Here is a 16,442-nt window from a genome sequence, read left to right on the forward strand (position 1 = left end):
TCAAGTGGCAATGGACTGGACACCTGGCAAGAAGGACGGACAACAGATGGATAGCATTATCATCCTTCCATAATATTTTTATACAAAGGATTAAACAGTATATAATAAGATACCTACCTGCAGAGTTCGTTGCCTGCACCCTAAAGAAATACTTTCTAAAGGGAGACAAATTCTTAGCCTCATAACAGGCGAGAGGTCCTTGGTATATACTGCTAAACAGACTAACATCATCTGGCGTATCTGGGCACATTTCTAACCTGTTGAAAATAATACTTAAATTAGAGAAAATTGTAATTTTAACTGAGGCATTTTCTATGAGTGAGTGTATAACAGGTATCTTGACAGAAAATATGAATGTCAAGTGCTATATAGCCACACTATCTACACTCTACACTTTGATGTATTTTAGAGTTTAATATATTTTGTTCTAGTGGGCCGATTTTAGTGATTTTTTAAGCATCTTGTATCTAAATTATTTGACTTTTTAGTATCTCTTTCTAAATAAGAAATGAAGTTTACTCGTGGTCGCATATTACTTTACCTGTAATCCGAGATTGGAGCACCATTACTTGGTGGTTCGGTCCATTCTATGCTCACGTGGAAAGCCGACCTGCACGTTAAAGTTAGTTTGGTAGGTTCTCCGGGAGGGGCAGCACCTGAGACTACTTTAAGCGTATCAGACCAAGCGCCTGCGCATATCCTATAAGGAAAATAAGAAGTATTTGAAACGTAAGTAACAGAGCAATATGGAATATTATCTACCTATTCACTGCCCTCACTGTAAAGGCGTATTCTTGGCCTGGAATAATACCCTGTGAAATCGTACACTCCGTTTCTTTGTTTTTTCGGATTAGCAGTCGACTGGAGTCGGGATTAGTCTGAAAAGGAGTTTAAATTTAAGGTAAAGTAAGGTATTAGTAGTGATGAGCTAATGGAAGACCACAACAAAAAGTCCTTTGGTCTTGTATAGGCTTGGTGCATTTCAGTAGATTTCGAAAATTCCGACCGCAGCGCTCGCTACGGCAGAAATCAGAAATTTTAGGTTCTGATGTTGATCGCATTGAAATAATATTAAAATCGTGGCTTTGTCATGACATTGAAGTATTTAAATTTTTTAATAGTGCAGTTATTGAAACTACAAAACATTCAAATACGAGGTTTGTGTGATGTAACGCTGTTTCGAGAAATAGAGAAAAAAAAATGGGCGTCGCTTTGTGCTGTGAAAATTTCAAATGTTAAAAAAATTGTCGAAAAAATGTACGTAAAGGAGGGTTATTGGGTGCGATAACATTCAATCACTCAACTTTCCCGGATATTGAACTTTCCCGAAACATCATTTTAAATCTTTTGATCAAAAGCAAAAATCGATTAAAGCAGTTCGACGAAACAAGTGAGTAAACGAAGGGCTCATTATATAATCAAAAAATTAAATAGGCATATACTATGAGACGATACATTATAATTTGCAATATTAATGATATACTTGTTTAAATCAACTAGTGCTTACATTTTTTATGAACATCTTCTAAAATTATAATTATGTACCTTTAAAAAAATCGTTATAATCGAAATAGTATCCGCTAGCAAAATCGGTGCGTAAAACTATGCTAGCTACCGTAGTTGAATTCATCTAAAAAGTTTTATTAGCTTGAATAATAAATTATAATACAAGCCAGCTTCTGAAGATATCAAAATATTTATATTTTTAGAACTTTTACAAATTATACTTCTAAACACTTTTAGAATAATTATCTAATAAATTTTTAGTATATTCGCTATTTAAACCCCGTGTATATGTGTATACCGGTTGTTAACCATATTCTCCGATGGTGGCAGCACCGGCGGAGAATGCACCAAGCCTATAATTCAGTCTTAACTGGTCTTAACGAATCTCTTGAATAAACTATAGCTCTCTTCATTTTTTAATCATACCATAAATTTGTTCAGTGTCGCTTACCAGTTCTAGTTCATAATCTATTACGGGTGCCCCGCCATTATAATCAGGTTCTGCCCATCTCACTGTTAAAGCATCCGCTCTAGCTTTTCCCACTAATTTGGGAGTACCACATTTGCCTGGACCTATCGCTTCAGTCGTTACGGTACATGGGTCCGAGGGACAACTCTGGCCACCTAAAATTGATATTATATATTCAGTACGACCAAAAAATATCTAAAACAGCTTGATCATAAAACTTTTACATCGTACGGTACCTAATAATGATCTGTCAGGGACGATTTCAACAGAAGACGTCAATTATCTGTGAATTAAAATCACAGACACTAACTGTCTCTGTCTACAAGGATCATATCATAGGACAGACTTCTAAGATTCCTACAAACGCTCAGTATACACTATTTATATGGGAATGATGTTTTTAGAGAACAATTCTGTATGGAATCCGGCAAGGAGTATGACCTATCCACATTTATGAGATACTCAGTTGAAGAAGAGGAAGAACAATGGAAGTCAATGTATAAGTGATACCAATTAAACTTTTGAATTGCGTAACCGTGGACATATTATTCGGCACCGGAGCTAACGATTTGTTACCGCTGAGGATTCAGTTGGTAGCTCTGCTGTAAAAATGTCAAGTTGTCACATTTAATTATTTATTTCCTGACATTTATTTTGCATTACAAATTTTTTGGTTTAAATGGTGTGTGATGATACTTTAAGCTTAAACATTTTTTACTAGCATGACCTTGCAGTCAAATAAATGTTTTTTAGAACTTCTTTTAGTGTTGGTGTACCAGATAACTTAATAGCCGTTGCAAACAACTCATCGCAACCTTATTAGGTATTTAGAACGGGAAAGCAGTAGTAATGGCCCTTTATATCCTTAAGTGCTGTTAAGAGTGAGTTTGTTGATGTAAATAATAACTGTTTATGTATTTATAATTAATTTATTTTGTTTTCATAAAATATTTTGATTAAAGAAAATATGTATAAAAGTGGGCAACGCTGTGCCGGTCAAAGCTTAATCACGACTAAAGTTTATTTGGTAATTAACATGTTCACGCTTGATCCATTTAACGGACAATAGCTCCTCTATTAAGGCTGGGGCATTGAATTTTTGTAAATACCGCATATTATTTTGTATTTATTATTTTAATACCTACCAGATGATGCACAGCTAACTCTCAATTGGTATGTCGTTCCTGGCGTTAACCTATCGCAAACAGCTTCCGTTTCCGAACCACTATAAACTTGTTCGTACCCGCTACCAGAATTGACTTCTAAGATATAACTAACAAGACAAAATAATATAATTAATAAATATACGAAATCCAAATAGCTGGAGACAACTGTGGACAATACTGGTTCTTATTCCACTGAGAAACGTCATTAATTATTAATTAATTATTCCAGTGATGATAATTATTCAAGTCAAGTCATAGATAAAGGAAATAAGTTTATATTGGAAAGTGCCCATAAGGACAATGTAAATACTATTTGGCGCTATTCTTCCAACGGTCGCTCTCCAAAGCTTTTGATAATTTCGGAGCGGTTCAGCTTTTTCCGGAATTATGTTGTAATTAAAATGTAAAATTATGTTTAAATTAAACTCACAAGATAGAATTAAAATTAAACACTTTTCGGTATTTTTTTCAATGAGGGCAGTTTAAATTTTGAAAGATTTTATATTTTGAAGATTCTGACTTTGACAAAGAGAAAATTGTTCTGTTCTTGTTTACGGTTGTTCTTAACATATAATAATGCCAGATCCCGTACAACGTATGCACCCAAAATAATAATTATAAGTTTGGCGGAAGCCGAGCATTCCATTCTATACTTGTTTCCTTTATCTATGAGTCCAAAGTGAAGTTTAAATAATAACAAATATGTCAGTTAAAACGTCAAACAAAAGTCTGTCGGAAACATCTGGGGCCATAATTTAGGATTTTATTAGGTACTTACTACAGGTGATTCAGCTCCACCAGTGTTATGAGGTGGTTCCCATTTTAATCTAAATGAATACGCATGTATCCTGCCCTTGACTACAGGTTTAGAGGGCCTATCCGGTCTATCAGGTTTGGTCCTAAAAGTAACTTCTTCGGACCATGGTGACGTCCCACCCTCGTTATTAGCTTTTAACCTGAAATTTAAATTGTTTATTAATATACAGGGTTCAGCAATAGTGCGTCGGGCATCTGTAGCTCTTAGAATAAAAAAAACTTGTGAATTTTGTTTAAAGCCCCGTTCTCAGAACGTTGTATTGTCGCTGGCGACACAGTTTGACATTTTAAACAACCAATGAGAGCTGTGTGGTAAATTTAAAATTGACAGCTGTTTGAATTTTATATAAATCTCATTGGTTCCTTTGACATGTCGCTGGCGACAGACGAAGTTCTGAGAACGGAGAGCTTAAGTGCAAACCTAAAGTACCTATGTATTTATGGAAAATATTTTAACTTCTACAGGGAGGCTCAAAAAAGTGTGAGTGGATCGGGATGATTTTTTTAAATGGGACACCCTGTGTATTATTGCATTTTTGGCTTTCTTTCAGACCACTTTACATAATCCTAAGATATGAGTAAATATATTTCGGTAGTTTCAGAGATATTAATAAATAAATAAAAAATATATATTTTTTAGGCTTTCTTAAAAAAATTATTAAAAATACAAGAACTGTCCTGAATTCAACCTATTTACTTTAGATGGTCTGTACTTACTTTCCTATAAATATCGTATTCTTAAATCACACAGGGTGTTCAAAATTCTACGCCAAACTTTCGAAAATATAAAATAATTTTTCTTCTTTTTTTTAAATGATGTAGGCTATTTCTTTATTAGATGGAGAATTAAAAAATGAACATTTTTTGTATTTAAAGTATTTCAAAATTTTTAACGGTTTCGCAGATACTCGCGGTATTATTTCACATTACTCTTTCAACGGTAAAATACGAGAGAAATATCATTGGGTGGCTTTGATAAAAATTTACTGTGGATAATGCCATATGAAATATAACACCGAGAACTTCGAATATCTACAATATTCCTTAATAGGTATATACCTATATATCCTTGGTATATACCCAGATAGTTACCTGTAAATACCCATTTACGTCAAAACTGCTTTAAATTGAATATATACAGTACGTCTGTCCGTTCTGTAGCTACGGGTATCCGTGAGAGGGGAAACGATATTCTCTCGATGTTTTTCGTAAAAAAATAGACGACGCGTCCCATCAATAAAAATTCAACAAATTTGCAAGTAGCCAATAACATGAGTGGGCGGAGCGACTTGCGGTGACGCACTCGTCAAATCGACGTATAAAATATATTGCTGTTTATTTAAATGTTTTTTGTCCGCATTCCTTTCATAGACACAGATCCAGCAGATGTACTGTACTAAATTATGATGGCTAAAACATACAAATCCATACCTAAAAGTATAATCACTGTAACAGCTAAGTCTCTGGCAGATGTAGTACGTCTCCCGTCCGTTGTAAACGTTCATGTGGCCGTACTTGGTTTTGGGATCGTTCATTTGAAGCACGAACTCGTCATCTTTAGGCCGGTGGTTCCATTTCAAGTGAAGCGTTGAGACGGTGGCCTCTATCAGTGTCGGAGCATCGGGTTGAGCTGGCGGGTTCTCTGTGGTTCTGAAAAAAACATCAAATTATTCAAATAATTACATGCAACTATCTTTGAATGCGGTAGACAATTAATTTCGCGCCACTTTTCATCCGTAAATTTTTTACTCCAGCCCGTCAACGGAGAAAGATCGTACGATAACGGACGTTTTGACACTTTTTTGACAATTTTAATCTAACCTTAATAAAAATATAATGGTACAAGAGCTAGCACCATCAGGAAAACAAGAATTTTAAAAAAGCTGGTTCTTTAATATATCTTTTATTCTCCTGACCAAAGTGCGAGCCGTCTGGCTGCCGGTAGACTACTGCGCATCACATCTGTACAGGGTATCCCATTTTCTTGTGTTTTATGAGATTTCTCGTTTATGAGTAGAGATACAATAACGCGATTTTCAGACTACCTTGCCACCTTTTATGAAACTAAATATGCTACACATGGGTTGGTCCTACCCTCCTTACTTCCTGAAGTCCAGGGCGAATTTGCGATGCGCAGTAGTAAACAGCTGTTTAATACAGATATGATGAGCAGGAGTGAACGCGCAGCTAGACGGTCCGCACTCTGTTCAGGAGAGCATAGCAAAATATATATATTAAAGAACCAGCTTTCTTAAAATTCTCTCTCGAAAACGTTGCTAGCTCTTAGAGTATATACGTATAAGTAAAACAGCGAAATCGTTATGGAAATAAAAATATAAAATGACACCAATTACAAGAAAATCGTACAGTGCGTCTGTCCGTTCTGTAGCTACGGGGTATCCGTGAGAAGGGAAACGATATTCTCTCGATGTTTTTCGTAAAAAATTAGAGGACGCGTCCCATCAATAAAAATTCGACAAATTTGCAAGTAGCCAATAAAATGAGTGGGCGGAGCGATTTGCGGTGACGTACTCGTCAAGTCTGACGTATAAAATATGCTGTTTATTTAAATGTTTTTGTCCGCATTCCTTTCATATACACAGATCCAGCAGACGCACTTTATATCCGATGAACGGAGGCATAAAAATGCAATAAATTAAAAAACTGCGTAATTTTCTAACCAATCAAAGTTTTTAAATTTAGCCCATAACATTAATATCGCATCATCCTATCGTCGGACAACGGATGCATGAAAATCAAGTTTAAGTTGAAATATATAAAGACAATGGAATTTTAGTATTAGTTAACTTATTATTTGTTTATTTGTTATTTACCTGTAAGTTACAGTGTCAGAGTAAGCACTCTTCCCCACCTCGTTCACTACAGCTAATCTAAACCTATAGGCAGTGGCGGGTAGCAGTTTTTGCAGATTAAACTGCGTCTTTCCCCTACTTTTATGGATCTCTTCGAATTCGCCTCCTTTCCCAGCATCGTATTCTAGGCTATAGAAGAGTATTCTAGCTCCATTGTCGTTTACTTGGTTCCACCTTAAAGAAAATTAAAAAACATCATCTAGGTTGGGTATGAAAATTACTAAATTGATAATTTTAAATTAATTATAGATTAATTTATGACTTATAAGCGATACCAATTAAACTTTGAGTTACGTAATCGAGGGCACCATTTTTAAATTCATTGTTGCCAACCATGGGTATAGTCAACACCGGGTTGACTAACTGAAATTTAAATTTTCCGCTGGGGATTCAGGTGGTAGCTCTGCTGTAAAAAATGTCAAGTTGCCACATTTATGTATTTATTTTCTGACATTGTCATTCGTTTTGATACTTTAGTTTTGTATCACGAGTGTTTGGTTTAAATGAATTGTGTTGTGATACTTTAAGTTGAAATATTTTTACTAGCAGATCTTGCAGTCGAAAACTGTCCTTTTTAGAACCACTTTTAGTGCGAAGTGTACAAGATAGCTTAATAGCCGTTGCAAAAAATTCATCGTAACCTAATTAGAATATTTTGAACGGGAAAGCGGTAGTAATGGCTCTTTATATCCCTTAAGTGCTGTTAAGGAGGTGAGTTTTGTTGATGTAAATAATAATTGTTTATATATTTATAATTAATTTATTTTTATTTCCTTATATTTTAATTAAGGTAAAAGAAATATGTAAAAGTGGGCAACGCTGTGCCAGTCAAACTTAATCACGTGACTAAAAGTTTATTTGGTCTGATATATCTTTGTTTTATTTCTTACTGAAGTAATATAAGTTTTTATTAGTCTTGGTTGCTCTAACCATAAAAATAGAGTCATAAGTCCCTTGTTACATTATTAACGGGAATTAAGATGCCATAATTCCTTCTAGCTTTTATAGGTAACAACCAAGAACGGCAAACTAATAGGATTGCTCATCCTCATAAGATGTATGTTCGCCTCTTCCCGTGCTTCAGCTGTCAGTTGTGACGTCATTGTAGTCCTTGTCGTGATAGTGTGTATTATTATTTGCCTATGGTAAACTTATAAAAATAACAGCTGAGAAATTTTGAGTTAATTATTTTGTCAATTTTAAATGTGAAAAAGGTGATTTTACAGTTTTTAGAGCTATAGAGTGTATAAATACGTTCATTTTGTGTTGTGGATTGTGACAAAGTGCTTACTAAGTGCCTACGATATTGTTTATTAATTATTTTAAAACAAAATATGGAAGTACTCTAAAAAGAATGCTTGCAAAAGGTGATGCTGGGAACTGCTGTTCTTAAAAATGCATTATCCGAGTATTTAATACGATTTATACAGTTAATTTTCTATACTGCATACACATAAGGTGTTTAAATAAATAAACTAAATAATGAACGTTTTACATCCGGCAACCAATAATACACACGCTATCATAACCAGGACTACAATTACGTCACAAAGCGAGGAGTTTTCGCATGCACCTGGCAAACATTTTGGCTGAATGAGCAGTCCTATTAACAACCATCAAATACAATCGAGATTCTGAGTAATAATATAAAATGAAAATGGACACTCGTCAAACTACTCTAATAACTTATTTACGTCATTAATGCCACCACGATAATTTATTTTGACTTATTGTTTCTGTTTAAAAAAATCTTAGTGATGTATACCTGAGTTGTAATGAATTCTTAGTCTTGGCTCCTAGTTTTGGCGGCAAGGGCTGGTCAGGTTCACAGGCCGGCGTTACGAATTTCACAGGGTCAGTGGCGTATCCTTGCAATTGTCCAAATGTACTTGCAAACATACAGAGTATTCTTGAAGCCAGGTTTTAAATCCTAACAAGACAAAATAATATCGAATTAAATAATTAAAGAGCTTATTGTAATAACATGATCAAGTCACCTCAACCATATCATCAAAATTAGTAACTAGTGTTTTTTCTCTTTGCCTTTTATCCAACAAATTTATTAGATAAATACTTAGCAAGTTAAACTAAATTAACCTCGTCAGTGCGTTTGAGCTCTAACGACTCACTTACTTGTATTCACAGGAATGCGAGGATCCGTTGTAAATTGACTTGAATTTCATCTCCCTACTTTTGTCGCTCAGCAACACCTCGTACCGCAAATCCGTTTCGGATATGTCGATCTCGTTGGTGCCGCTGTCGTTGCTTACGGATTCGGACAGGTGCAGCGGGGGCGCCCACTGCAATAAGGCACTACGGGAACTTAGTTCTAAAACCTGAAAAACATACTATAATTACGGCTCTGGTGCACAATAGATCCCCACGATCCCCATTTAACACTTTTTTGGGATTTGTATGCAAGATTATCTTAAATTGAACATTTTTAAGCAAAAAAATTGTTGGATGAATGTGTTTTATCTTTAAAAAGCGGCAAAAAAACGTATTTTAGGTACAGGCGACGGACAGTAAATTGTAAAATTTTCTACACGGATTCAGTAAAAACATCACATATTAGCACTTTATTGCCTTATATAGACGCGGAATGACCTAATTTAAGCACAAAAATGTAACGAATCATCTTTGTAAGCATAAAAATTAAGAAAATATATTTATTTACATCATCTCAAGCCAGCAATTTTATGACTTTTTCGATTGACAGTTAATCGATCATCGTATGTCAATGGGTATGTCATCTATGGCCTTCGCATAGAATTTGCGACGTTGTCAATAAAATTATAGGATTTACCAAGACTCTTTTGGATTTATAAAGCAGGTCACTTTTTTTTTAATGCTAATTTTCCAAAATTAATAACTGGGAATTTGCAATTTGTGCACTCCTCTACCGGTATCATCATAAACACATAGCATTTTTTACCTTTGGTGCTTGCACTGATGATAAAACATCCGTTACCACCTGTACGGAATCTTCCTCATCAGGCACACTGCTCTCTTCTCCATCTTCGCTCGTACCTACACTATTCATACCCTTATCTTTCGTTGACCCTGTAGGACTCCGTTTGAGGCCGTTGACTAAATCTTTTCTGAAATATAACAATTTTTATAAAAAAAAACAACTATTGTTATGATCAATAATTTCAATTTTATTTGAAAACTTACTTTACTTCCAGAACAAGATTGGACGTCAATTTTAAGATATACCGGGTGCGTCTCAAAAGTGGCTCACCTCTATAACTTTTTTATTTTTTTTAGATAAAAAATCGAGATTTGGTATCTATACTAATATTGTTATCTGTGCTAATATATAAAATCCTTTAGTGACTGACATACTGATTAATTACGATCCTGCTCAAACCACTCCATGTAAGAAGCTCAATTTTGGCATACAGGTTGATTCTAGAGTATAGAGGTTCGATAAGAAGGGATTTTTTCGAAATTCCAGTTCCAAGAGGGTGAAACCACCCCTCAAATATTACAATATTTTTTATTTAAAAAACGGTCAAGTTTCCGAAAAAACGCTTAAACACGTATATTTTCCTTTTTTTACATATTTTAAGATTTTTTAAAAATGTATACAGGGTGTTTCGAAAAATCTGGTCATTGATTAATCACGATCCTGCTTAAAGCGCTTGACGTAAAAAGCTGATTTTTGGAAAACAGATTGACTTTAGGGTGTAGAGGTTCGATAAGAAGGGATTTTTCGAAACTCGAATTTTAAGAGGGTGAAACTAACCCTCAAATATTAAAATATTTTTATTTTAAAAACCGGTGAGGTTTTCGGAAAAACTCTGAAACATGTATAGTTTATTTTGTTGTTTTACATATATTAAGATTTCTTAAAAATTTATACAGGATGTTTCATAAAATATGACCATTAAGTAATCACGATTCTGCTTAAACTGCTTAACGTTTAAAGCTGATTTTTGGCAAACGGATTGACTGTGGGGTGTAGAGGTTCGATAAAGAGGGGTTTCTCGAATTCCGTGAGGCTGAAAACGCCCATTAAATATTACAATATTTGTTATTTAAAAAACGGTTAGTCTTTCGGGAAAACGCTTGGACACGCATAATTTATTTTAGTTTTTTACATATTTTGAATTTTTTTAATAAAAATCATACAGGGTGTTCCAAAAAGTTGGGTAATTGATTACTTATTTTTGGCAAACGGATTTTTCGAAAGTCAAATTCCAACGAGATGAAACTACCCTTCAAATATTTCCAAGTTATATAATAATCCCGCCATATTGTTTTTTCTCATGCTGACATAAATGTGAGAAAATTTTATCCAGTATTGTATGTTAATGGAAATTCTTGCTTTGCTTTATCATCACCATTACAAATGATTAAGTCGACGCGAACGAAGTCGCTGGTATGACATAAATTAGGCTTGATTGACGTATTCATTGTTTTTTGTCACTTCCTGTTTCGCCGGAAATGACTACTACTTTTGATTTTTAAATTGTACCCTAGGTGTTTTGTTGCTTTATTCAATAGAAAATGACACTCTGAATAGAATGACATATCATATGTCAACTTTTGATATTTTCGAATATGGTTTAGTAAAAAAAAATAACGAGGGTGCCATTTAAAAATCAAAAGTTGTAGTCATTTCCGGTGAAACAGGAAGAGGCCAAAACAAATTGAATACTTCAATCAATCCTAATTTATGTATGTCATATACTAACATACCAAATATCGTTTTTTTATCTGATAAAATAAAAAAGTTATAGGGGTGCGCCTCTTTTGAGAAACACCCGGTATACAAAAAAAAATGGCATCAAAACATCTATCTTGTCTATTAGACTAAAACTAGGTCTACACCTAACGTTTTACCTGGCAGTTTAGCTTGTCAGGTAAAACTGTCTAGAAAACTGTGTGTGACGACAGTTCTCAAGACGGTCATTCTTCAAGGCGAAGAAGTTAATTTAGTTCATAACTACCCACAAGGTTTTACTTGACACGTTTGGACTGGTCAGGCAAGACTGACAGGTAAAACATTGTGTGTAAAGGGGTCATTAGAACTTAAACTAATAAAATATTATATTATACCATACTTTTATATTTAACGAATTTTTGGAAAATCATTATTTACCTAGGTGATAATTCTGGCCCTTTTTGATGCTTTTCTTGGAGTTTCTTTTTTAATTTTATATGCTGCCTTTGTGCTCTCTCATCCTGGAAAATAAACGACATTACCAATAAGTATATTATACTCGTACAGTATTTTTAGTTACAAGAAAAACACACTAAGGTCAAAAAGAATAATTTCTTAGTGCATGTACCTGAATTAATAATTTCTCCTGTACCTACGTATATAATTTATTAATATATTATATATAAAATAAAAATACACACATGGCCAAAATTATTGCATATATCGTTTAAAAATATACGAAAAGGAATTTAAAGAATCTTTTTTTATACATAACTTTGATAATCTGTAATAAACATTTTTTTGTTAAAATGAATATTGTAAACAATGTTTATCGTTCAGACCCAATATTATTCAAATTCTTGCACATTTCGATTTGTGGTCTCTTGGGTTTCAGAAGAAATTTGACCATTGTTTTGGCCTTAAAATGTCTAGAAACATTATTTCACAGTTTAATGGAGTCAGAATAGTAACACTGTCTCAACAGGGCTACCGGCAAGTTGCAATAGCTGAAATTGTAGAAGTTAGCCAAAGCGATATTTCGCGAATATTAAAAAAAAATCAGTGAGACAGACAAGGTTACAGACCGGCCTGGAAGAGGTAGAAAGAGAGTTACTACTGCTGTGCAAGACCGTCAAATATCCCTAATTGCACGACGCAATCCCCTGCTTTCTAGTACTTCTATTAAAAATGAGTTAGCTCGCCTTGAAGGAGTAAATGTTTCAAGAAAGACCATAGCAAGAAGACTCCATGACAGAAGATTACATTTAAGGAGGCCTCACTCTTGTTTCGAAACTTAATTTACAGCACAAAATTAGGCGACTACAATGGGCTGCGGAGATGAGAGCAAATGGACCTAATTGGAATTTCGTCATGTTTAGTGATGAAACAAGAATAGGATTAGTATCAGACTCGCGACGAACTTTGGTCTGGAGAACATCTGGAAGACGAGCATGCTTGAATGCAGCTCAACCCCATGTCCCGTTTCAAGGGGGAAGCATTATGGTATGGGCAGGTATAATGCACGGAGCTCGAACTCCTCATGATTTTATTGATGGCACAATGACAGGTGCCTCATATCTTAGAGACGTTTTAGAGCCTATTGTGCGTCCATTTCGAGGGACAGTGTGGGTTAAATTTGTTTACATGGACGATAATAATGCTCCTCCCTATCGCACTTTAGCGGCTCGCGAATTTTGTGAGGAAGAGGGTATAAGAAAACAGTGGTGGCCACCGATGTCTCCAGATATGAATGTGATCGAGCATGCTTGGGACATGCTAAACCGCCATATTGCCAAAAGCAATGATCCCCCCCTACTTTAAATGAATTGAAAATTGCTGCGTGCGAAACATGGGAAGCCATTCCTCAACATCTTCTGGACAACTTAATTGAGGGCATGCCACGTCGTCTCACAGCTTGCATTGAGGCTCGGGGAGGCAATACAGATTATTAGTTGGGAGAAATAATTAAAATTGTTTTCAATAATTTCTGTGTAAAATGAAAATTGTTTTTGTTGATTTTCACTCATTATGAAATAAAATTATAATAACAGCCTAGAAGCACTTAGATTTTTAATTTTATATTAGTTAGTCGTGTAGTAAGCCAATATATCCAAAAATATAAAAAGAATCATGTTAGGTCCAAAATAAAATAAAAATATCGTTATAATATGCAATAATTTTGGTCATGTGTGTATATAAATGTTTCATTGGTGTGTAATAAGTTTATTAATTACCTTATAATACGCTGGGTTGGGGGGTGGCGAATGCCCTAAATGCGTTGGACTAGGTATAGGGTGAGGGCCCTGCATGGTATGGTAGGGTTGTGGCGGGAAACCGGCTATCCCTCCTGGGTAGTACTGTTGGGACTGGTTGCTTCCGCTCCCTGGACCACCGCTACCCTATAACAAAATAGAAACTGTCAATATATTTACGTTTTTCTTCCTTATAACCATAATATTTTTATCATATCTTTTTTAAAATAAAAAAATATCTTGTAAAAAAATTACTACAACTGTAAAAAACATGCAATGCATTCTTTAAAAATTACTACAACTGCAAAAAAACAAATACAACGCATTCTTTATAAACATTTTTGCTTGTTCTAAAACGATTAATCCCGTTTATACTTTTACAAATTTCCATACAGTTTTATATACAGACAAAATTAAAAATGAAAATATATAAGCGATGCCAATTAAACTTTTAGTTACGTAATCGAGGCCGCCATTTTTAAATTCATTGTTACCAGCCATGGACAAATTCGGCGCTGTGCTGATTAACTCGGATTTAAATTTCCCGCTGGGGATTCAGGTGGTAGCTCTGCTGTAAAAAATGTCAAGTTGCCACACATATTTCTTTTTTTCCTGACATTGTCATTTGTTTTGATAATTTAGTTTTGTATTACAAGTTTTTGGTTTAAATAAATTGTGTTGTGATATTCTGAGCTTAAAAATTTTTACTAGCAGACCTTGCAGTCGAACATTGTTCTTTTTAGAAAGTCTTTTAGTGCGAAGTGTACCAGATAGCTTAATAGCCGTTGTAAAAATCTCATCGCAACGTTATTAGAATATTTTGAACAGGAAAGCGGTAGTAATAACCCTTTATGTCCCTTAAGTGCTGTTAAGGAGGTAACTTTTGTTAATGTAAATAATAACTGTTTATATATTATTTATAATTAATTTATTTTTGTTTTCTAAAATATTTTGATTAAAAAGAAATATGTAAAAGTGGGTAAAGATGTGCCGGTCAAGCTTAATCACTGATTATTAAGCTGGACTATGCAACAATTAATAACAATGTTGTTGAATAGGTTCTTCTCATAGTTCTTCCACTGATATTAACTAAAGTAACTGAAAAAATTCCGCCGTATTGTTGCTCCAAGACAGAATAAAAAATTTATAATTGAGTCTTAAAAAAATTTAAAGTATTTTTATTATTAGCACTTGAGTACTTTGCTATACTCATTAATAATAAACCGAAAATTAATAATAACAAATTACTCAAATAATAATAACAAATATCTTACATTATTCTCATTCAGAAAAAAATGTGTGATTCTTATGTCTTTATAGTAATAATTTAAAAATTCCAGGAGATATTCCTTAATAATTGACACAAAAATAATCTTGCCAGCTGACACTATCAAGCAGTAATTTGGTAAACAATCTAAAATTTCTCCTTAAATTGTATTTATTTATGATCAAACCAAGTCATTCTTAAAATAACAATGTTACTAATTCAGAGGAGTGTTTACAAAATATACTATTATTAATACGATGAACTATAACATAGGGAATTTAATAAATAAATCAAAATTTGTATTAATTCAACATATTTCTGTTGTTTACCTTCGAGTTCTCCATGTCGTTTGCTATTATAACTCAATTTTTCACTTTCCTCACTTGTAATTACTTCATCTATACATTCGTTTAGCACGAAATAAGCGAAACATATGTTATTTCGGTAGCCGTAACGGTACTTTTTAGCCTTATCTCCAGAACGAACACGAATTTGGCGGAACTATGTGTACTGCGTCAAGTACCACGTCGGCATACTAAAATTGCTTATCGATAAAACGTTAAAACGAGTAAAATATAGAGTGTTTCAAACAAATTCCTCGCTAAAGAACATGCAAAAATAATATAATTCATTGTCATTTAGTTTGTTCTGTCTGTATGACACATGGCTTAGACTTAACGACTAGACAAGAGATATAAGGCAAAGATATAATATATCGTCTTATTGCTGCCAAAAGTCACTAACATTTTTCCGAACAACCAAATTCAGCAAAATAAAAACACTAAATCACCACAATACACCAAAATTTAGTGTTTTTATTTTGCTGTGTAACACCAAAGGTTCCAACCCTCAACTGTAACCAAATTCAATCACTATGTTTTGAAGCGGAGAATCGATTGCAAAAGTCATTAACTACGATTTTTGGCTATTTATGTTTTATTTTAATACAGAATAGTTACTAACTATAACATCTTTATGCAATGCAATTCATCTTTAGACGTTTTTTTCTCGGAAGTAATAAAAAGTAAGTTAGTGACTTTTGGCAGCAATGGGACGATATCATCAAGATCAACAGTTGAATTTTGTCGAATAATGTTCATAGTTGCTTGTATACCGGGTGGTGCATCATCGTTGGAAACAGGAAATTTCATGCAAATTTTGAACTGTTCTAATATTGGCTCCCCTGTAAATTTTACAGCAAAATCGTAAATAGGTCTGCGTATGCTGAATACACATGCCAAATTTGAACAATTTCGGACAAGCCGATTTTAAGTAATTTAAGAAAAATTGCGTCTATTTTTAAATTAAAAATGGAGAGGTAACAATGCAAAACCAGTCAAATGTCATCGTAGCTTAAGTTGTCAAATGTAATTTGTTGTGCTGTCCACACTACTACGTTATAGTACTCACAAAACATCCAT

The 16,442-nt window shown here is 34.0% G+C and overlaps 1 protein-coding gene across 1 annotated transcript in view; it reads right to left on the reverse strand.

The window, feature by feature from the left end:
• LOC115877070 (fibronectin type-III domain-containing protein 3A-like) overlaps window positions 1-16,442 on the reverse strand; it is a 268,442-nt gene that overhangs the window by 7,784 nt on the left and 244,216 nt on the right. The window contains 15 exon segments of the mRNA XM_030893144.1: window positions 118-257; window positions 542-700; window positions 763-878; window positions 1,958-2,130; window positions 3,121-3,257; window positions 3,930-4,097; window positions 5,389-5,607; window positions 6,792-7,004; window positions 8,596-8,707; window positions 8,710-8,743; window positions 8,746-8,760; window positions 8,960-9,166; window positions 9,766-9,931; window positions 11,941-12,023; window positions 13,737-13,901. Coding sequence (XP_030749004.1) covers window positions 118-257; window positions 542-700; window positions 763-878; window positions 1,958-2,130; window positions 3,121-3,257; window positions 3,930-4,097; window positions 5,389-5,607; window positions 6,792-7,004; window positions 8,596-8,707; window positions 8,710-8,743; window positions 8,746-8,760; window positions 8,960-9,166; window positions 9,766-9,931; window positions 11,941-12,023; window positions 13,737-13,901 — 2,107 coding nt within the window.

The sequence above is a fragment of the Sitophilus oryzae genome, unplaced genomic scaffold (genome assembly GCF_002938485.1).
Source record: "Sitophilus oryzae breed Bouriz unplaced genomic scaffold, Soryzae_2.0 scaffold_1442_pilon_pilon, whole genome shotgun sequence".
In the NCBI taxonomy this organism is placed as follows: domain Eukaryota; kingdom Metazoa; phylum Arthropoda; class Insecta; order Coleoptera; family Curculionidae; genus Sitophilus; species Sitophilus oryzae.